At 38.4% G+C, this 21,998-nt stretch overlaps 2 protein-coding genes and 1 pseudogene across 2 annotated transcripts; all 3 read left to right on the forward strand.

The window, feature by feature from the left end:
• The first annotated feature begins 888 nt into the window (after positions 1 to 888).
• Positions 889 to 10,482, forward strand: LOC143884926 (ras-related protein RABH1b). Its single transcript, XM_077388790.1, has 6 exons — positions 889 to 1,119; positions 4,998 to 5,068; positions 6,369 to 6,457; positions 7,319 to 7,430; positions 9,022 to 9,112; positions 9,798 to 10,482. The coding sequence occupies exons 1-6, from the start codon at positions 1,003 to 1,005 to the stop codon at positions 9,942 to 9,944; spliced, it is 627 nt and encodes a 208-aa protein (XP_077244905.1). The 5' UTR covers positions 889 to 1,002; the 3' UTR covers positions 9,945 to 10,482.
• A 1,024-nt stretch (positions 10,483 to 11,506) lies between these two features.
• LOC143883467 (putative purine permease 11) lies at positions 11,507 to 14,909 on the forward strand. The gene is made up of 2 exons (XM_077386817.1): positions 11,507 to 11,755; positions 13,284 to 14,909. Exons 1-2 carry the CDS (start codon positions 11,719 to 11,721, stop codon positions 14,390 to 14,392), a joined length of 1,146 nt encoding a protein of 381 aa, XP_077242932.1. The 5' UTR covers positions 11,507 to 11,718; the 3' UTR covers positions 14,393 to 14,909.
• A 2,421-nt stretch (positions 14,910 to 17,330) lies between these two features.
• LOC143882825 (putative purine permease 11 pseudogene) lies at positions 17,331 to 19,397 on the forward strand (annotated as a pseudogene).
• The last annotated feature ends 2,601 nt before the right edge of the window (positions 19,398 to 21,998 follow it).

A 21,998-nucleotide genomic window follows, 5' to 3' on the forward strand; every position in this document is an offset into this window, starting at 1 on the left:
GGGTGCCTGGACCTTTTAATTGTAGATAAGGGACCTTTTACTTATTTTAAGCTTTGCTTCATGAGAAGTGTGGTGTGTCCCCCGTTATTGGAAGATCCAAACCGTTCATCATCTCCATACTATGATAATAACCCTCTCTGATCTGTGGAGGTTTATAATGGATCACATTGTATTAGAAACTTCTACGTATCGGAGGGTTAGGATCATCCTATGGAGATAACTTTTTGGTGCACTGCCTATTTAAGTCTGGTCACAACAAATGAATGGTTTGGATCTACCAACAATTTGGGGCCCATTTCATTGACTGTGACTACTCATCACAAACCCTGAGTGATAAATAATAACTGAAAAAAGATTAAAAACAAACTAGTATTATGCCCCCTTGTTATGCACGGGATAGGCTGGGCGTAAAATGGTAGGCCCCACCCCATCAAATTATGAGGTGTAAAATGGTGGGCCCGCAGAAGGCATATAAAGGAGTTTGCTAGGGACCGGAGAAGGCATTTTGCGAGCCTAAGCAGCCACGGAGGCTAACTTTTCAGCAGATTTTGTCTTATTCATTTAATTCATCCATGTGGCTGCTCTCTAATGCAACAGCCAGTTCGCAAAAAAACTTTTCTGATACTCCCTAGCAAATCTCCTCTATAAAATCTCGCGGTCAGCCTACTTTCTTCTACTCGTTTTCCAAGGGCTATAATTTTTACACGGCATTTGCTAGAAGGTATTTTGCAGGCCGGCCGTTTCGTGACAAGCAGCCACCTCAGATGAATAAGATGTGGCTCCTCTGTCATGCAACTGCTAGCCCACGAAATGACATGCGCGGTTGTCCCTAGCACCCATATTTAGCCTTTTCTCATTGGGCGTTATTAATTAAGCTGAGAACGGAGAATAAGAAGACCAACAAAAGAGTGCCGATATCTTCTGCCTGCTCCAAAACATATCTTCTGATCATCAGTTTCTTCACTTTCTTCCTTCATCTTAAAGTTCTTCGCGATCTCTTTAATGGCTACCGTTTCTCCTCTCGCCAAATACAAACTGGTTTTCTTGGGCGATCAGTCCGTAGGAAAAACAAGCATCATCACTCGATTCATGTACGATAAATTCGACACCACCTATCAGGTAAAAAACTGAAATTAACGAATCATTTCTCCTTCTTCGTTAGGTTTTTTTTTTTTTTTTAATCGTATCGTTTTCTTCGAATTTGGGGTCAAGATCGGATTATAATCATCTTATCTTAATAGATCTATAGTTTAGGTTTACAATACTCCATTTTCGTTGCATAGGCCGGAATTTTAGGTTTAGACTGCTTATAAATTCGACACCATCTATCTTGTAAATGAAATGAACGAATCATTTCTCGTTCTTCGTTAGGGTTTTTGATCGCTTTCTTCGAATTTGGGGTCAAGATCGGATTAGAATCATCTTATCCTAATAGATCTAGGGTTTAGGTTTACTGTACTCCATTTTCGTTGAATATGCCGCAATTTTAGGTTTATGATGCTTATAAATTCGACATCACCTATCTTGTAAATGAAATGAACGAATCATTTTTCGTTCTTCGTTAGGGTTTTTGATTGCTTTCTTTAAATTTGGGGTCAAGATCGGATTAGAATCATCTTATCGTAATAGATCTAGAGTTTAGGTTCACAATACTCCATTTTCGTTGAATAGGCCGCAATTTTAGGTTTAGAATGCTTATAAATTCGACACCATCTATCTTGTAAATGAAATGAACGAATCATTTCTCGTTCTTCGTTAGGGTTTTTGATCACTTTCTTTGAATTTGGGGTCAAGATCGGATTAGAATCATCTTATCCTAATAGATCTATAGTTTAGTTTTACAATAGTTCATTTTCGTTGAGTAGGCCACAATTTTAGGTCTATAATACTTCATTTTCGTTGAATAAGCCAAGTATCATCAATCGATTCATGTACGATAAATTTGACACCACATATCAGGTAAATGAAATTAACGAAATATTTCGCCGTTAGGGTTTTTGATCAATTTCTTCAAATTTGGGGACAAGATCGGATTAGAATAATCTTATCCCAATAGATCTGTAGTTTAGGCTTATGATACTTCATTTTCTTTGAATAAGCCACAATTTATGCTGTTTCAGATCGGATAAGAATAATCTGATCATAATAGATCTATAGTTTAGGTCTATAATACTTCTTTTTTCTTTGAATAAGGCACAATTGACGCCATTTCAGATCGGATTAGAATAATCTTATCCCAATAGATCTATAGTTTAGGTTTATAATAGTTCATTTTCTTTGAATAAACCATAATTTATGTTTTTTTTTTAATTTTTTTTTGCATTTGTCGTCTATTATGGATGAGACTTAGGGTTTGTAGAACAGTTGATTTTGATTCTTTTGTGCTTAGTTTTCATGACGAGTCTGTTTGCTAATGAAATGAAATGAACAAAACATTTATCGTTTGTCGTTAGGGGTTAGGGAATTCGATCACTTTCTTCAAATTTGGGGACAAGTTTGGATTAGAATTGCAGGGATTTTAACCGGGTAGAAGTCACCCCTAAAAGCTAGCCATTAGAGGGAGGGTGCCCATTCTCTTATAACCCATCCACATTCAACCGATTTTTCCGATGTGGGATGATTTGCTTTTGCGTGGAACCCCAACAAGAATAATTTTATCCTAATAGATCTATAGTTTAGGTTTACAATAGTTCATTTTCGTTGAATAAGCCACAATTTATGCTGTTTTTTGCATTTGCCGTCTATTTTGGATGAGACTTAGGATTTCTAGAATGGTTGATTTCAATTCATTTGTCCTTTGTTTTCGTGGCGAGTCTTTTGGTTATTTATGTCTGGTCTGGATCTTTAATTTCGGGTAAGGTTAAATTTCCAGTTGATTGTGATCTGAAACCTGGTTCTTAGGAATTTCAGAAAAATCCTGGTTTGCTTCCTCATGATTGCATTTGAATTCTTACACTAGTGTGATTCTGGTGGCTAGATCTCATTCAGATGGAAATATATGGCTTCTATAATTTATGCTGCGACATTCGCTCCATGGCCTGCTTATGGGTGTTTTTAATGTTTAATTAGAAGAATATCATAAATTTTAAGTAGAACTGCCTTTTTATGTCTTCTACTGTATTTCTAGTGTTCCCTGAGATCCATGATAGAAGCAGCCAAAGTAACTTGAATGGAGATCTTATGAAGATCCCAAGGGAACAAAGCTTTCTTAATTTTGAATTTGAATAGAGATCTTACGATGATCCCAAGGGAACAAAAACCAAGCATTCTTAGTTTATCTCTGGTCAAATGCTGTTAACATCGGTATAAGAATGTGGATAATTTAAATCCCCAGCATAATCTTTGACGAAGTAGTTATTATTGTTTATATTTAAATGTCTTAATGGACTGTTTGAAGGGAGGGTCAAGTTTGTCCAGGGAAAAAGCAATTGCTTATAAGAAGCCATAGAAATACAATGGGGATTCGAAAAAGTGTTTGTGGATCCTCATGTTCTCTGTTATTCATATCCGAGGTTACTCATTGGGGAGTAGAATGTTTTTGCGTCAAATCTGCTGGTTGTGGTTCAGGATTGATGGCGAATGCATGGTGTTACATAGAGGACATAGTTACTCCTTGTTTCATTGGTGTTTCAGTTATTTGGTCGGCTAGTGACTACTTACTACCAACTGTTGCGACTGCTTTGTGTGCATAGCTTATTGATTTCTCTCTTCATGATTGGGGTTCTTCTTCACTAGGGATGATCAGCTTAGCTCTAATGTAGTGGCTGCTTTCTATTGCTTATTGGACCAGGGCATTGATGACATGCCGGTTAGCAAAATATCAGTGTATGAGCTGACATTTTGGCATGTTGTGAATTGAAAAATAATATCATCAATACAGTCCTTTAGCATAAATTAGTTGCACCTACAAGTGTAGCATGGATATATTGGGGGCACTTCTGTACTTATGATTTTGAAGCCCCCAAACTCTCTAATAACATAAGTGGATATTGAATTAAGGATATGGTAGAGGGCCTGCTTGATTTCATGAAGTATTCACATTGAGGAGGACCACAGGGTTTTAATTTTGTTTAACATGACAAAAAGGTCCATGACCTTAGATGGATTAGCATTTTTTGTTTCATATACCACATTGTGGCTTTTTAATGAGGGAATACGATCAAATGAATTACCCGAGATGGTGGCCTTCGTTGGCAAGTTTTGGTGGTCTTCCCCGAGGGATTTTTTGCATCCTTGAGGGAGGGTACATCGGGGTTACCGAGATCTTCCCCAAGGGATTTTGTTTCCATCCTCGAGGGCACACTAAAGTCAAACTAACTTCTGAATGATGTATCTTTGTTTACTATCATCACCGACGTAATTGATATGTTTCAATCCATAATACAACTTTTACAACAAATTATTATTTATCAACATATGTTCCATGATACCACATGCAGACCCCAAGTAGTTTGGGACAAAGGCTTAGTTGAGTTGAGTTGAGTTGGTGTTACATTATACCACATGTGAGTATTTTGACCTCTCCAACCTTGCTTTGCGTTAGTAAAGAGACATCCTCATATTTTAAAATTTTATCAATGAGTAATTCAGTGTTTTGTTTATTTATTTATTATATATCTACATATTTGAAATTCTCATCAATGGGTAATCCAGTGTTTTGTTTATTTATTTATGATGCTTATGTTGCAATGATAATACCATGGTCCATTTCCAATTGGAAAATCTTGAGCAGTAGATCTCCTTGAGGGCAGTACATGTGGATTTTTTTAATCATTGTATACGCCTCTTAAATTAGGAGTCAAGTTTGTACGGATCTGGATTGGTTGTTTGTAAAAGTGTTCTCTATGTGGTTTATATTTTCATACTTTGTCATGGATACTGTTATGCAAGTGCAAATACAATTTGCAATGTTTGCTTTTAAGCTACATCTAGTTTCCCGTATGCAATAGTTCTTTTACCTTTTTGCCTAAGCTTATACATTTGAATTTGATTGACAGGCTACAATTGGCATTGATTTTCTATCCAAAACAATGTACCTTGAAGATCGAACAGTTCGTTTGCAGCTCTGGTAGGATTCACAACTTTGTGATGTATCTCATCTATCCATATAAATTAAGCATTTGATATTTCATTAGCCTTGTGTCATTTCCCTGTCCATTATGAGGTTCCTATACCTGTAGGATGTTGATAAATAAGTCAATAAATGTAACTGTTCTTTTCTCGAAACATGTCGCCGTCTTTGTAATATAACTTATATTGTTTATAATATGGCTACATGCCTACATAGTTCAAAATATCATATATCTTAGTGTATTGTCTAGTGACCAAACCGATATGTATCAGGTGTATCAGTCAATACGTAACATGTCTATCTTTCCAAAAAAAAAAAAAAAAATCTTTCTTTTTTGTTTTATTTGTCACTTGGTCTGGCAAATAGGCCGATAAGTGTGGTTTCCATTGCACAAATTATTTTCTTTACTTTCATTGTGGCATATTTTCTTTAGCAAATGTGTTTGGTCGCACAAATTATTAGGGCAGAGGGCAAGTTTTGTCTATCTGAAGTAACAATTCATAAGGTGACATAAGCTGGTGAAGAATGAAAAATGAAATTAGAAATCGAGGAGTGCCTTCTTATGGGGAGACTATTGTGAGCTTTGCTTCTGTTTTAGTTGTATAACTGTTTAATATGGTGGAAATGCAGAACTAGTACATCTGGTCAACGTAAATGTATATTCATGAAATGTGATGGAAATCCCAAACTAAGATGTTCCCAACAATTTTTCGGGTGGTGGGGTGGGTGTCTGGGGAGAATATCCCAAGTCCCAAATTGAAACTTCTTGTAATGACAGATGCTCTTTGACTGGCTATCAACAGGGTGTTGGGTTCCCTGGTGTAAGATGCCTGGCAATCTCCAACTTGGATTGAATCCCATATGTCTCATAACTTGCAATTCTTTATGGCAGATTTCCCCTAGAGTACCTGTTTGAAATTGTAAGGGGAATCCATTCCACCTTATGATAAAAGCTTTCTTTTTGTAAATATGGAAGGCTGTGACGATGGTTTTTCCCATATATCAGCAGAGTTACCATAAACTTTTGTGTGTGTGTGTGTGTGTGTGTGTGTGGTTGGCGGGGGGGGTACGCATGTTTGACTTTTCCTTTGATATTGTTATGATAACTGATGAGACCTACCATTCAAAAAAAAAAAAAAAAACTGATGAGACCTAAGCCACGATTTGCCCATAGTTAGATACTGAAGATTCAGCATTATAGCACAACTGTCTCGGGACTTGAGAAACAACATCCATTGGTGTTTTGTATTTCTCTTTATGAAGATATGTTACTATTATTTTTTCTGTTTATTACCAGGGATACAGCTGGACAGGAGAGATTCAGGAGCCTCATTCCAAGCTACATCAGGGACTCCTCTGTTGCAGTCATTGTATATGATGTTGCAAGTATGCCACTTTCTATTTTTATTGTTAGGATGTTTCCTATGCCATTTGCTTATTTATTTTTATGGGGTATTCATCCATGTTTAGAATTTGCATCTTTACTATTCTAAAACTTCTTGTCCAAAAAGACTGAGAGGATTAAAACATTTCTATTATGTTACTTGTACCCCATTGGCCTGTACATGCTTCAGCCCTTTTCCTGGCAAGGATCTTTTGTTGCAGTGTGTACCGAGCCCTTGAATAAACACTCCAATGCTCTTGCATTTATTACTGCCCCAGATGCAGGCAGTGATACTACCTGCTATGCAGGGGCGGAGCCAGGAATTTACACTTGTGAGTGTGGGGGTGGGGGCTTACTAACTTTCTGTAATAATTTCTGCAACGTATATTACCGGCGTTTAAAAACGCCAGTAAATATAACACCAGCGTATATTCCTTTTAGTTGGGTAAAACCCTTTTTTGTTGTAGTGATAAAAGGGATTTTGAAAGTCATTGGTGGTGGTGGTGTGTGTGTGTGTGTGTTTGGGGGGGATGGGGTGACGCTATGTGTCTCTCCGCCCCTGCTGCTATGGTCACATCACTTATAATAGCTTTTGCAAGGTAACAGTTGCATGCCATAATTCATGCTTACAATCCAGTTTTGGTCCTTGTTCTATAACTTTTCACCTTGAGTATTTCTAAATTATTATTATTATATTATATATCCTATACTTTCTAAAAAAAAATTATTATTATATATCCTATACGTTTTCACTCCAGGCTTCCTAAATTTTGTATGTAATTTAATTTTCACTTTGTGGTTGCATTTCATTCTTTTAAGCCTGAGGAATTTGCTGATTACCTTGGCCTCTTTGTGTGGTGTAGGCCGGCAGTCTTTCCTAAACACATCGAAGTGGATTGAGGAAGTCCGCACTGAGCGAGGTAGTGATGTCATCATTGTCCTTGTTGGGAACAAAACGGACCTTGTGGACAAAAGGTAATTATTGACTGTCTGGATGTCTCACCGGTTCTGTAGAAGAATCTATAAGCACTGTCCAAGATGAACTTTGATGATGAATATATATTAGCCATGGCAAGCTACAATTGAACCAAGGCTGAGAGCACTAGAATTTCAGCATCTTGTACGCACACATTCAAATTAGACTGTCATTTACCCAGTATTCTGTTTTTTGACCTTTCCCCCTTCCCATGGTTTGAGTTATCTAGCATGGTTTGAGTTATCTAGAAACCGACACAAAAAGTAAATGGTTGTTGGTAATTTCTGTAGATACTAAAGATTTTGTGAGCACAAAAAGGAAATATCTAGTATATGGTGTGGATTGATAGTAGTCAGACAGGCGTTACGTTATTAAGCCACTCTCTCTTTTTTTTGAATAGAAAATCGTGTAAGATAATGTTAAGATCAACGTTGTTTCTGTTATTGGAGCATTCTTAATGATCACCTGCCTCTTCTCATCTGTTTGTTGAAGAAAACATGTCGCCTCTTTCTTATATTATGGTGATCCAGTTTACAGTGTATACTGTAAAATTGTTGCAATTATTTTTCAAAGCCCTTTGTTCATGTGACTCGATAATAGTAGTAAGTCACAATAAGGTCAAAGATCTGTTCAGTGGACTTTTATGTTCCTTGTTTCTTTATGTGCTTCTAAGATCGGTAGGACTTTTGAGTCTAATAAGGATTGTTATGTGCACTAGTAAGTCACAATAAGGTCAAAGATCTGTTCAGTGGACTTTTATGTTCCTTGTTTCTTTATGTGCTTCTAAGATCGGTAGGACTTTTGAGTCTAATAAGGATTGTTATGTGCACTACTCTGACGGCCTCATCAACATGATTGGTGTTGGTCCTTATTAAGTTCTTACAAGTTATAACGTAGTGATGGGTGCCTGAGGTTGGCTACACTGACTGACATTGTGCCATACCTATCTTGATCACACCACAACCACTGACGTGGTCCCAAATTATTTACTTAATCATTGTTATATACTTTTTTTTGTGAACGACAATCATTGTTATATTGTTTCATTGGTATGTTTTCCACTTATGTTGGTTGCATGGATTTATTGGCACCATTATCCTTAAAGTCTCCTCTATTTTGTACTTCATGTATTTTTGTAATTGGATTTGAACTGCAACTTATGCACAAACATTACATGGTTATATTGGTATGTCTTCCGTAGATTTTCGCTGTATGGATTTATTAACACAAGTACCTTTTTTTATTAGAATTTGAAATTCGCAACTTGTACACAAACATGAGGAGTTAGATATATATGGAAAACCTGACCAGAGAACACACCCATGCAGTTATGTGATAATATTAAAAATGTTGTATAAAAATTAGTTCCTAAAAGCACCATATGGATGAAATGTATACAGCTGAACGGAAACGTAAATAGTACATAGATAAGGGGGGATTGTATTGCCAAACATAAATTTTGGCACTTTCTTGCTATGATATCCAATTACTTGTGGATGTCATGTCCAACACGATATGATATTGACACTTGCACACAGTAACAAATTTTTTTTCTTTTACACCATTGTGCTCACATTAATGATGAAACAGGCAAGTGTCTATAGAGGAAGGGGAGGCCAAAGCCCGCGATTTCGGCGTCATGTTTATCGAGACGAGTGCCAAAGCTGGTTTCAATATAAAGGTGCACCTCTTGCTTGAATAGTTCTCCCTTTCACATATTCTAGTAATTTCGTAAATTCCTTGGAGTTAGTTTTTATATCATTTCCGGAAATGGTTAAATTTTATTAAGAAGCATTGAATTTACAAAAGGGGCAGCACATGCATCTCTGCTAGCTCCTCCTTTGGCTAGAGAGTCTTGCACCACATTTTCATCACACAAAACATGATAAAAATTAGTAACAATGGCGGTGATTATCTCAAAGATCTCACTCTGAATATTTGCAAGCCTCCATGGACCATCATTCCTGACAGACCACTGTTTCGCATTCAGAGAATCACATTTGACAGACAAACTCTTCCCCCCCCCACTCAGGCCCTGTTTGTTTTTTATTTTGAGAACTGATTATGAGAATTTTGAGTCCAATAACCAGTGTTGGACTCGCAATCAGTTCTCAAAATCCAAAACAGACAGGGAAGGCTATCCCCTTGGTTTCTCGTCAAATAAGGAGCAAATCTCCGTGGGAAGGCTAGGAACCCCTTAAGCCATCTTATTATGTTGAAGGATTTGGCGATCTTGGTTTTCTTTCTCTTTATTTGAACCATCTTGTATTTAAAATCTGAATAAGAAAGTTTTTTTTTTTTTTTTAATCTGAGCAAAGAAATATTATGTATTTTCAAGCGGAAATCTAAATAAGTGTCTTTTCCAGGCTTTGTTCCGAAAGATAGCTGCTGCTCTTCCGGGAATGGAGACACTATCATCAACAAAGCAAGAGGACATGGTGGAGGTGAATCTAAAGGCCAACAGTGCAAGTTCATCACAGTCGCAGCAACAAGGAGGGGGATGTTCTTGTTAGCGCCCGATTTGATTTCTCATTCCTTTCTTCTTTTCCTCTACAGCGCATGATTTGCTTGGCTCTTCTGTATAGGACATGTTTGGCAACCATGAAAAAAAAATCATGGAATATTTCTTTACCCAATGTGAGAGAAAGGTAGAGAGAGGGCTGATAGGAGGGAGATTTGAGAGGGTCAGGAGGGGAGCATGCCATGGGGTTGGTAAACAAAGAAAAAAAAGTTCCCCTGTTTTAAATAGGAGTTTTGTTTTCCATGTTTTCCAACCTTATCCCATGTTCTCCTCACTCACGACCCCTTAAATCCTCCTCTTTCCCGCCCCTGTGTTTCTCTCTTACTCTAGGTAAACAAATATTCTATGATTTTTTTTTCATGGTTGCCAAACATACACCATTTGCCATGAGAAGTTTAAAGAAAACTTTGGTTAAAACTTATTTGATATTTACAACTTTGTGGAAGCTATGGGGGGACTGAAATTTTTGTACTAAGATGCTTAGGAGCTTTATAAATTCTTTAGCAATTTGAGATACAAGTGATTTTTCAGGTTTGGAAATTGCCACAGGCAAATGCAGAGTTCTTGGAACACTGAGAAATATATAGATCTAGCAGATCAATCAATCTTAAACTGTATTCAATTGATCTATCTGGCCTGATCAATGGCCCATATTGTCTTGCTGCGAAGAAATCTATTCCTCACTGGTGATGGTAGCAAGCCTCAATTTCCAGTGTTTGAAAGTTCCAACCAAAACTATTGGGCACCTTCCCTCTAATTGATGTAATCATTGGGACCGCAAGGGCAAGCCCGTGGGACCCACCAATGGGAGCTCACCAACTCACTCATTCTATCCTCAAATTTCCCTAATTTTATGCCGTTAGTATAACATCTCAAAACGACCAAAAATTGAAGAGATTTTTTTTACGAGAGTGAGCTCAGAGTAACAATAAAAAAAAAATAACACGATTTCTTGCCCAAAAACATTGTTTCTGTATCCAATGGAAATTTCAACTTTTTTTTACTAAAAACGGGGAGGAGAAATACTAGTAAAACATTTATAGATTAATGATTTAGGGAAATGTTATCAGCGCTACTCTATTTTGATGATTGCAGTCCTCACTTTATTAAAAGTACGTACGGTATGGCCCGCACCATAGGATGATCCAAACTGTCCATTAGATTGGCCACAGCCTAAATAGATTGTGCCCTAAAAATCATTTCCATAGGTTGATCCTAACCCTCCGATCTGTAGAGGGACTTGATTGTTAGAGGGATGATCCTAACCCTCTATAGATCGGAGGGTTGAGGGTTAGGATCAACCTATGGAAATGATTTTTGAGGCACAATCTATTTAGGCTATGGCCCATCTAATGGACAGTTTGGATCATCCTATGGTGCGGGCCATACCGGACTTTTAATAAAGTGAGGGTTAGTGCTGATAACATTTTCCATGATTTATTTCGAAAAGTAACAGTGTAACACCCCACCCCCTTAAAAAACCAAGCAGAAGACTTTTCAACGAAGACTCGACAATCTCTCAACAACCCTTCACGCCATGAGCAATGTCTCAACCGAGCTGCTGTTGGATCAAATATCAAGGGTGGTACTTCCATCTTACATTTATACTCACATTCATCACATAATTTCTCGTTTCAACAAACCCCCTCACTAGGCGTACCACCTTTCCGTGTTTATACGCACGCACATTCATCATATAAATTTCTCGTTTCAACAAACCCCCCCCCCCCCCTCTCTCTCTCTCTCTCTCTCTCTCTCTCTCTCAAATGGACGAGGTTGAAGAAGGGCATCTCCACATCAAAGGTCAGTACCCACCCTCACCTAATCATTAGATAGAAAAAAAAAAACTAGGTTTTGATCCAAATTATTCTCACTTGATTGTTGTTTTTTGAAGAAGCATGGAAGAAAGTAATGAAAGCCCATTTAATTCATTCCCTCAACCATGGAAAAGATAGCTTAATTTATATGTCCTTCTAAAACCCTAATTTCTTTCCCTGATTTCTGTCATGATGACATCAGCAAAGTTGCAAAACAACAACCTAAATATGTCTTTATTCTCTTTTGCTAAAAGTATAGCCCTGTAAGGCCATTCCCAATTTTCCGGCCATCCCCTTGGCCGGATTGATGAACTAAGAAAGTGTTCTACGTCTTGCTATCTCATGAAGAACAACCCCAGAGGCTTCAGTATCATGTTGTTTTGTTTAGTAATTCCATTAGATACATTTACAGGAGAGTTCCCATGAAATGTAGTGTTTGGGCCCACCCACATGATGTCTGGAAGACCCGAAGATTCATCCATCGCTCTCTCTTTTCTCAACTCCCCATTCACTGACCACTTAACGGTTAGAATTTTCGGATAAAAGTGATTTTCTGGCCATAGCATCTCCACAGCAGTGCTTGTTTGATGAACTGTTTGGGCCATTCTAATATTTTTCTTTGAAAGATGACATATATATTCATACTAAACATTACTATTGGGCCATTCTAATATTGTGTGGGTTGGCCCAGATTCCATCCATTCGAAACTCTTAAGATAACTACATCCACAGTATACTTATTTCAATTACTATATTATTTTAGTTTTGTGCCCTGATCTTCTTCCTGTAAATCTTTATGTCCATTGAATATGCCCACATTACGCAGAAAATCAGCAGCTCCTTTATTCTTATAAGACAAGTTTTAATCGTTCCAAGAGGAACAGGACAGTCACCCTTGTCTTGTATCTCGCGGAAAAAAAAAAAAAAAACTGATTTTTCACACCAACATAAGCCTACCTATGTGATGACAATAAGCTGTTTGTGTTTTATAATCTCCCGTGAAAAAACAAGGCACAAATAAAACAGCAAACTCTTCAAAATATTGTATCTGGATGGTCCTGCCCGATCAGTATCTAATGGGGGACCATCCAAGATGACATGAAGAATCAAGGAATTAAGATGAGTCATGGATAATTAAATTTACTCATGGATAATCTTAAATTCTATATTGATTAATCATATTTTCGTGGTCGAATCATAGGAGTCACATGATGTCCAGATCTACAGCACGTCTGTTACTATCATTTTTTATTCCTGGACGTCGAAAACTTGATAGTTTGTCACCCTCGTTCCAGTGTTTAGATAACCCCATACAAGTGATCCATCCTAGCTAAGTAACTCTCTTGGTTCATTACTTTTATGAATTGGGATGTTTAGATATCAATATGTGTAAGATTTCATCTTTTTCTTGCAATGCTTCTGGCCATATACCTTCTTGTTTACGGTAGTAGGGCCCTCATCATCTAACCACAAATACACTAATCCTCTTTACTCTATGTTATTGCCATTGCTAGATGCCCAAGAACCAAGCTCACCCAAAGATGCAAACCAACCGTCACCTGCTAGACTGAAACACTGGAAATGGTGGTTCTTGGTGATCGTCAACATCGTCTTTCTTCTCGTTGGCCAATCCGTAGCCACTCTACTTGGGAGATTCTACTATGACGAAGGCGGAAATAGCAAATGGATGGCAACACTTGTCCAAACTGCAGCATTTCCAATCCTCCTCCTTCCCCTCTTCGCCTTTCGTTCCCCAACCATAACTACCATAACAACCCCTCAAACCACCATAACTGCCATAACCACCCCATCATCTCTAGCCACCGTCATATTTGTCTATGTCTCCCTCGGTTTACTTGTCGGAGCCGACAACCTAATGTATTCATATGGCCTTTTATACCTCCCTGTCTCTACATATTCTCTCATATGCGCAAGCCAATTGGCCTTTAATGTTCTCCTCTCCTACTTTCTCAATTCTCAAAAGTTCACCCCATTCATAATCAACTCTGTAGTCCTGCTCACCTTCTCCACAATCCTCCTCGCAGTCCGTGGAGAGTCATCAGGTCCTACGGGAATGTCCGTGGGAAAGTACATGGCTGGATTCCTATGCACTCTTGGGGCATCTGCTACTTACTCCCTAATTCTTTCGCTTATGCAACTTTCCTTCCAAAGGATTCTAAAGAAGGAGACCTTTTCAGTGGTCTTGGAAATGCAAATCTACACCTCGGTGATTGCCACTTGTGTTTGTGTGGTGGGTCTTTTCGCCAGCGGGGAATGGAGGGGTTTGGGGGATGAGATGGAGGGGTTTGTGAAGGGAAAGGTGTCTTATGTGATGACTTTGGTATGGACAGCTGTGGCTTGGCAGATTGCTGCAGTGGGAGTTGTGGGGCTGATTTTTGCGGTGTCATCTCTCTTTTCTAATGTGATTAGCACCTTGGCTTTGCCTATTGTTCCAGTTCTTGCTGTGATTTTTTTCCATGATAAGATGGATGGGGTGAAGATAGTTTCTATGTTGTTGGCTATTTGGGGGTTTGTTTCATACATTTATCAGCATTATCTTGATGATTACAAGTCCAATATGACAAGAAGTGATGTCAATGAAGTCTGTAATGCTACTGCTTGAGAGAGGTTGAGTAATGAACTTTGTAAGAAGATTGGTTTTGGGTTTAGGTTTTGCAATTTTGGATTTCAATGGGTAAAAAGATACACAAGCATTTGCGCCTGAACATAACCATTTTCCTACTTCTTCTTCCTTTTTAATTCATATTAGTACTACAGGGGTTTTTAGAGAGGAGAGGTCATTTGGGTGTTTGGAGTTATGGTTGGAGGAAAGAAGCCAATCAACAACTTGTACAGATTAGTGATCTGAAGAAACACTCAGATGAGAGGAGGGATGTTTGGAAGCTGAAATAAGACAGTTCAAATGGTTGGGATTTCAACCACGGATGTTTGGAAGCAGAAATAAGAGAGAGAGAGAGAGAGGTTTTTTGAATTACTTCTGAAAAATGGTATTTTAGTGTTTTTTACCTTGAGAACTTGGGGTGTGTGTCTAGACAACTTAATAGTTTGTCCGACGATTTTGTCAATGCCACAGCTTTTTTTTAAGTATTTCGTGATGATACCAGCTCACTTGTCTTTTTTGCTCGTGTGTTACAAGATGAGGATACAAGCTAACTATTTTATTCATAAACTGTAAGCTTATTATTAAGCGAAATTATATGATGAATGGGAGCATATAAACCTGTACTCATCATCAAGCAGTTGTTGGATCAAATATCAAAGGTGGTACTTCCGTCGTACCACATATACGTGTTTATACGCCCATTCATGATGTTTTTTTTTTTTTTTAAATCTCAGCTTTCTTTTTTCCTCCCCCTCCAGAAGGAAACTGCGAAATTATATGACGAAAGGCCGTGTAAACACATAAAGGTCGCACGACAGTAGTACCACCCTTGATATTTGATCCAACAGCAGCACCTCAAAAGGTGAGCTCATATTGGATCAGATATCAAGGAAGGAATGATGGGTACGTGTTTATACAGCCCTTCATGTATAATTTCTCAAGAAAACATGAGTTTTCTTAGAATACAAAATCAACTCACTTTTAATGTGAGTGAGACATGTACATATAGAGCTTACATTACAGAGAAAACAGAAGCTGACCTATCTTGAAATGGTCGTTTTCCTCAGTATAAACAAAAAACAAGAGAGATTGAAGAGCCGTATCGAATCTCCCACTCATCCATTTGACTAACTTATACATATGAATATTATCGAATCTCCCACTCCATGGACGAGGTTCAACAACACCAGCTCAACGTTACTGGAAAGTTATGTCTTCAAGGATACAGTTATTGGGTTTTGAAGCTCTTTATTTTTCACATGTTGGTTTCCCCAAGAAAATAAAGAATGTGCACAAATTCATCTTTTTATTCACCCCCATTTAGATAACAAGAGAAAGGAAAACCAATGAACCAAGTAACATATGTATAGGGAAAAAAAACAAACAAACTTTGGCATGTCTGGCAACCTTGAAAAAAAATTCCATGTAATATTTGTGGGGCCAGTTATGATAGATGGGCTGGTGGGGGAGAGAGTTGATAGATGGGTGTGAGGGGAGCTTGAAGAGGCCCTAAAAACAGGAAAAAAAAAACATGATTTTAAGTAGAGTAGTTTTTAGGACTTCCCATATTATATCCACTCCTACCCTCTCAAATCTCTCACTCTACTGTCCTCTCCACCTCTTTAACAATTGGGCCTACTAATATTCCATGGATTAAATTTTCATGGATGCCAAACATGCTCTTAAAGTGAATCAGTGATTAAGAAGGCGCGTTTCTATTGGCTCAGTCGATAGGGTGGGTATGAGGGGAGCATGAAAAGCCACTAAAAACAGGGAAAAAGACAAAAATTTTAAGGAGAGTATTTTTTTTCCACAGTTTTTTAGGATTTCCGATACTCTCCACTCTTAAAACTCTCAAATCTCTCACCCTGCTTCCTCTCCACCATTCTCTCACAATTGGGCCCACTAATATTCCATGGATTAAATTTTCATGGTTGCCAAACATGCCCTTGAAATGAGCTAATGATTAAGTGGTTGAGCTTTCCATTGACTCAGAGTTTGATTGACTGGATAGGATCATATGTACTCAGGTGAATCAGTGAAGGACCCAAGTGATTTTAGGCATTGGTTCAAACAATCAAACATAAAAAGTACAGAAAAAGGCCTCCAAAGACTTGTAGATGACATTATGTGAAAATTATTCTAATCAAACATTTACAACCCATTTGATCTCAGACCTTGAATGGGAACCCTTGTTTATTTTTTCTAACATTCCATTTGCAAGCCTTTGATTTGACAATGGGAGGGTGTGATTTCCTGGTCATCTCCACAACAAGTCCTACCAACAACATCATGTGAGTAGGCATAGATCAAGCTTCTCATAGAATCATTACCCAAAAAACAAAGATCAAAGGATGTAAATAACAATTACCTTTGAAGCTTGAACCAATGCTTAAAAACTCTGGCTTCCACCAGAAGTTGCCAGAGGGCAAAAGGTAGTCAACAAGGGTGAGTTAATGATTGATGCAGTCAATTTTTCATTGACTAGGGCAAGTCAAAAGAGTTTTAATTGACTCCAAAAAGAACTCGGCCAAGGTATAACCGATTTGACACGGGCTAGTCAATGATCTAATCTAGTTTTTAAACAACGATTTGGATTGCACCCACAAATACACACTAACCCATACAGTGAAACAACCAATAACTACAAAAAACTTAAGCTGATAGGGTTGGTGTTATTTAATCATTTATACTTCAACACTCCCCTCACATGTGGCCCCTCTTTTTTGGCCCTACATATGGCACATGTGCCCCTCTTTTGGGTTGTCGTGAATTTTTAATATCAAGGAGTTGTTGGGTTTCGAACCCAAGGGCCTGCCATGGGGCAATAGCTCGGATACCATGTGAAACAACCAAGTACTCCAATCTCCAAAAGCTTAAGCTGTTAAAGTTGGTGTTATTCAATCATTTATATTTCAACACATATTATTACAAACAAATGACACTAATCTTCCCAATTTTATTCTTTCCAGTTGGAGAATCCAAAGATCCAAACTCATGGACAGATGCAACTAGCATCAACCAACCCCCTCCCCAGAGAATTAGACATTTGCAATGGTGGATCTTGGTGGCCATCAGCTTCGTGTTCGTGCTCTCTGGCCAATCCATAGGCACTCTCCTAGGCAGATTTTACTATGAAAAAGGAGTGAATAGCAAATGGATGGCAGCAGTTGTTCAAACAGCAGGTTTTCCAATACTTTTACCACTCCTATTCTTCTTCCACTCCTCCCCCATCAAGCCTTTGATCCCCACCACAACAACTAAATTCACAACCATTCCTAGAGTCACCACTCTCGCTGTTGTCTAAGTCTCCATTGGAATACTTGTTGCCATTGAAAACATGTTGTATTTGTTGACTTTTTATGTGAAAAAAAGGTCTTTTTGTAATTCAAACTTACAATGGGGTGTTTTTAGTCATTTTGTATATGCTTTTGGGCTTCCTTCCAAAAAGACTATAGTCATGAGAAAACTTTAGTCCTAGATGGGAAGTGTGAGAGAATGAGAGTGGCCATATATATACTTTCACTCTCTTAACCTTGTGAATGAGCAAGAGGTCATGGGGATCCTACGCGCACGGATCGCCCACTTGGGTCCGGTGGGCTTTTGATCTAACACACACGCACGCCGCCCGGCCGCGCGCGTGGACCTAAGGCTTTTCTTTTTCTTTATTTATTTTTCCTTTTAACGGTCAAGAATTTATTTATTTTTGTTTTAACTCTTTTTTTACCGTTTGAGATTCCTTAATCGTGGTTTAGTGACAGTTTGGAAAACGTCTCTCACGCACTAAATGAGTGCGACGTTTCACCCTAACGTGTCGATTACCTTTCTATATAAATCGGTTTTAGAGAAAAACAGAAAGATATCCTTCACGGATTCTTCTTCTGCTCTTTCTCTTCTCTGGCTTTCTCTCTGGTTTTCTGATCAAGGCTTTTGGCAAATATAAGCGAGTTCTTAGGCATCCGGGCTGTGTGAGTGCACACCCCTGGAGCGAGAGTTGTTGTATCCTGGAGGCATACGCCGAGACGTCCATCTGCACCGTTGATTCGTCATAGTGGGGGCGAAATTTGCCTTAAGGACAGTGAAGATTCTTCGTGCCTCAACTCGATAAGTGATCTAACGATTTCTTTTTTCCTTTACAGATTATTATTGCAGAAAATAGTATTATTGATCTCTGTCTTCAACTTGTGAGATTAATTTGTTATAAGGTATTCTCGAATCCTAAATTACAGATTTGCACATCAATTTTCTAACATTATTCTTATGGTCTCTTATGCCTCCCAGTCTCTACCTATACACTCATCTGTGCAACCCAATTGGCCTTTAACGCGCTCTTCTCCTTTTTCCTTAATTCGCAAAAAAATCACTCCTCTCATACTCTTCTATTGTCCTCATCACCATCTCCGCCGCTCTCCTTGGGGTCCATGCTGATTCTACAGACTCAAAGAGAGTCTCCACCGGAAAGTACGTTGCTGGTTTCTTATGCACCCTCGCTGGATCGGCCTTGTACTCCTTAGTACTCTCTGTAACACAATTTTTCTTTGAGAAGGTGATGAAGAAGGAGACCTTTTATGCGATCTTCGAAATGCAAATTTACCCGGAAACCATTGCAACTGGTGCTTTGGCTGTGGGTCTTTTTGCGAGTGGAGAATGGAAGGAATTGAAGGGAGAGATGGAGGGGTTTGGGAAGGGGAGTGTGTCTTATGTAATGACTTTGGGTTGGACTGCTGTGGCTTGGCAGGTCTTCTTATTTGGTTGTTTGGCATTGATTTTTCAGGTTTCTTCTCTATTTGCCAATGTGATTAGCAAGTTGGGCTTGCCTTTTGCTCCTGTTCTTGCTGCGATCTTTTTCCATGAAAAGATGGATGGGGTGAAGATTGTTGCTATGTTGTTGGCTTTGTGGGGGTTTATGTCTTATATCTATCAGCATTATCTTGATGATTATAAGTCTAAGATAACAAGAAGAGATGTTGTCAATGAAGTGTCCAATGACTACTTGACAGGGTAGTTGATGAACTTTTTAGTAAAGTGGTGTTGATTTCTGTAGAAAATGAATACAATCTTTTGTTGGTAAGCTTGGGCTTTGACAGGCGGAAAAAGAAGAAGAAGGAGGATTGCAATATTTTTTGGTATGCTTGGGGTTTAACAGGCAAAAAATAAAAAATAAAAAAAAATACTGACTTTCGTTGGTAAACTTGGGGTTTGACGGGCAGGCCACTACATGTTCATTGATAAAGAAAGGTAATAGTTTAAAATCATGGGTCTTTGCATACACACGAAAGAGAGGGAGGGTTTGGATATATATTTTTGAAAAAATGATATTTTAGTCTTTCTACCCTTGAAACTATTTTTAAGCTTTGCCAGTTAGTGGTTTTGCCAAAGTTCTATGGCAACTTGATAAAATCAAACTTTTTTATTAAATTGTGATTTGTCTTGGCATATATCAGCCCCACGAGAACTTTAAGAAAATCAACTTGATATGTTTTTCAATTCGACTGAGACATGTATATATAGCTTACATAAAGAGAAAACAGAAGCTGAGCTATCTTGAAAGTTGGTTTTACATAGAAAACAAAAGAGATTGAAGATCCGTATCGAATCTCCCACCCATCCATTTAGCGGACTTATATATGAATATATGATGATGGTTTCTCCTAAGCTCTCACTTTCTCTTCTTCCGTCTCCATGGGCGAGGCTCAACAACTCCAGCTCCACATTACAGGTAAGTTATGTCTTTCCATCATTGAAACGAAGGTGTGAAGTGTAAAACAAGGATACGATCATTGGGTTTTGAAGCTCTTTATTTTTCTCATGTTAGTTTCCCTAAGAAACCAAAGAATGTGCCTAAAACCATTTCCCATTCATCCCATTTAGATAACAAGAGGAAGGAAACCCAATGAACCAAGTAACATAAGACTAGCCTTTGCCAAACAAAGGTTTGAAATGTAAAGAAGGATACAGTAACAGTTGGGGCTCTAACAATTAATGCTTCATAAATTTATAATCTCTTATGACTTATTGCTTAGCACGGTTCGAGAGAGCAAGAATGTACAAAGAAGAAAAATAATAGAACATAAAAGCCAAGAGAGAATTAGGGGGAAAGAAAATAAAAAAGCTCGAAATCCTCCTTATGAGCCCCAACCCTAGCAAGCATATTCGCTGCCCCATTAGCCGATCTTTTGATATGGCGGAAGGAAACACTCACAAAACCGATAATATCTTTAATCTCATTGAAGACGGCTGCAAATCTCCAAGGAAGTAGATGGAATCTGGATAACCAACGAAAGACATTCAAGGAGTCTCCTTCAACCACCATTTTATTAAGATCCTCTCCCACAAGAAACTTAATCCCTTTATGGACGGCACACACCTCCACCTCATTAGAATCAGCTATGCCAATAGGGCCTGCGCCAAAAGCCCACCTAAAAACACCTTCATCATCCCTAAGGACACCCTCAATACTAGCTGGACTGGATTTCCGAGGCTGGAACCATCAAAGTTAAGTTTTAAAAAACCACTAGAAGGAGGCTCCTGATCATGAACAATCGAGGGGCTCCTCTCTAAGCTAAAACAAACCCCGTGCCACCCATGCCATAAGTCATTGGCAGAGACAAACTGAAAGCTAGGAAGAGATTTGGCCCAAAAGACAGTCAAAGCTAATACCTTAGAAAATAAATAAGAAGCACTCTTAGCACTTTCCTTAAAGATCCTATCGTTTCTCTCTTTCCACATCACCCTATTAACCGCAAGGAAGGAAATATTCCACAAAATCTTTCCTTTACTACGCCAGGGACTAATTGCCAACAATCTAAAACATCAATGAGATCCTTTGGGGAGACCCAAGAGATACTGAATCTAGCCAAGAAGTAGCTCCAAATCTCCCAAGCCATCTTGTAATGGATAAACAAATGATTCACCGATTTCCCCATCTTGGATACACAAGGCACAATGATCTACGATCCACTGATAATTTATACTCACTTATTTCTAATATGTAATACAAAAATCTAGTTATATGAGGTAGTATCTTCTTAGGAAACGTTTTTCAAAGTATATACATGTGAACATTGATGATATTCAAAGTGCATATTGTAAGTAATTACTATATGTATGTAGGAGGTTACCAATTGCAGTAGCTATGGAGCAGTGGCAGTGATACCAATGAAAGATGCAAGACAAATAGGTATAAAACTTGGTGCACTAGAAACACGTGCAGAGCAAAGAAAAAGAGTTGGATGAAGGATGTGTAGCGTGGTTAGGGGTGAAGGCTGTGGTGGAGCCAGGATTTGTACATAAATGGGGCAAGCTTATACATCAAACGGCAGGCTTCAGATTTTAAAGGGGGCCGGGCCCAATTGAGTTGGGCCTATTAAGGAGTTTGGCCCAACTCAACAGGGGCAACTGCCCCCATATGCTACATGCAGCTCTGCCCCTGGGTAAAGGGCAAGAGTGATGGACAACACATATCGGTAATTAATATTTTCTGATACCTTATACAAAATAGAACTACCACCAATATTAATTAGGGAAGTGATATATCCACCACCTTTTTACTTGGGACAGCAAGCTCCAGTGTATCTACGACTGCAGAGGGGCTGATGTACTTCAC

This window comes from Tasmannia lanceolata, unplaced genomic scaffold (assembly GCF_043159265.1).
Source record: "Tasmannia lanceolata isolate RefF3 unplaced genomic scaffold, GAP_Taslan_0.1 ptg000008l, whole genome shotgun sequence".
Lineage (NCBI taxonomy): Eukaryota > Viridiplantae > Streptophyta > Magnoliopsida > Canellales > Winteraceae > Tasmannia > Tasmannia lanceolata.

Coding starts and splice junctions, on each gene's coding strand:
- LOC143884926 (XM_077388790.1), top strand. CDS start 1,003: ATGGCTACCGTTTCTCCTCTCGCCAAATACAAACTGGTTTTCTTGGGC. Junction 1,120..4,997: donor AATTCGACACCACCTATCAG/GTAAAAAACTGA, acceptor TTTGATTGACAG/GCTACAATTGGCATTGATTT. Junction 6,458..7,318: donor CATTGTATATGATGTTGCAA/GTATGCCACTTT, acceptor TGTGTGGTGTAG/GCCGGCAGTCTTTCCTAAAC.
- LOC143883467 (XM_077386817.1), top strand. CDS start 11,719: ATGGACGAGGTTGAAGAAGGGCATCTCCACATCAAAG. Junction 11,756..13,283: donor AGGGCATCTCCACATCAAAG/GTCAGTACCCAC, acceptor TGCCATTGCTAG/ATGCCCAAGAACCAAGCTCA.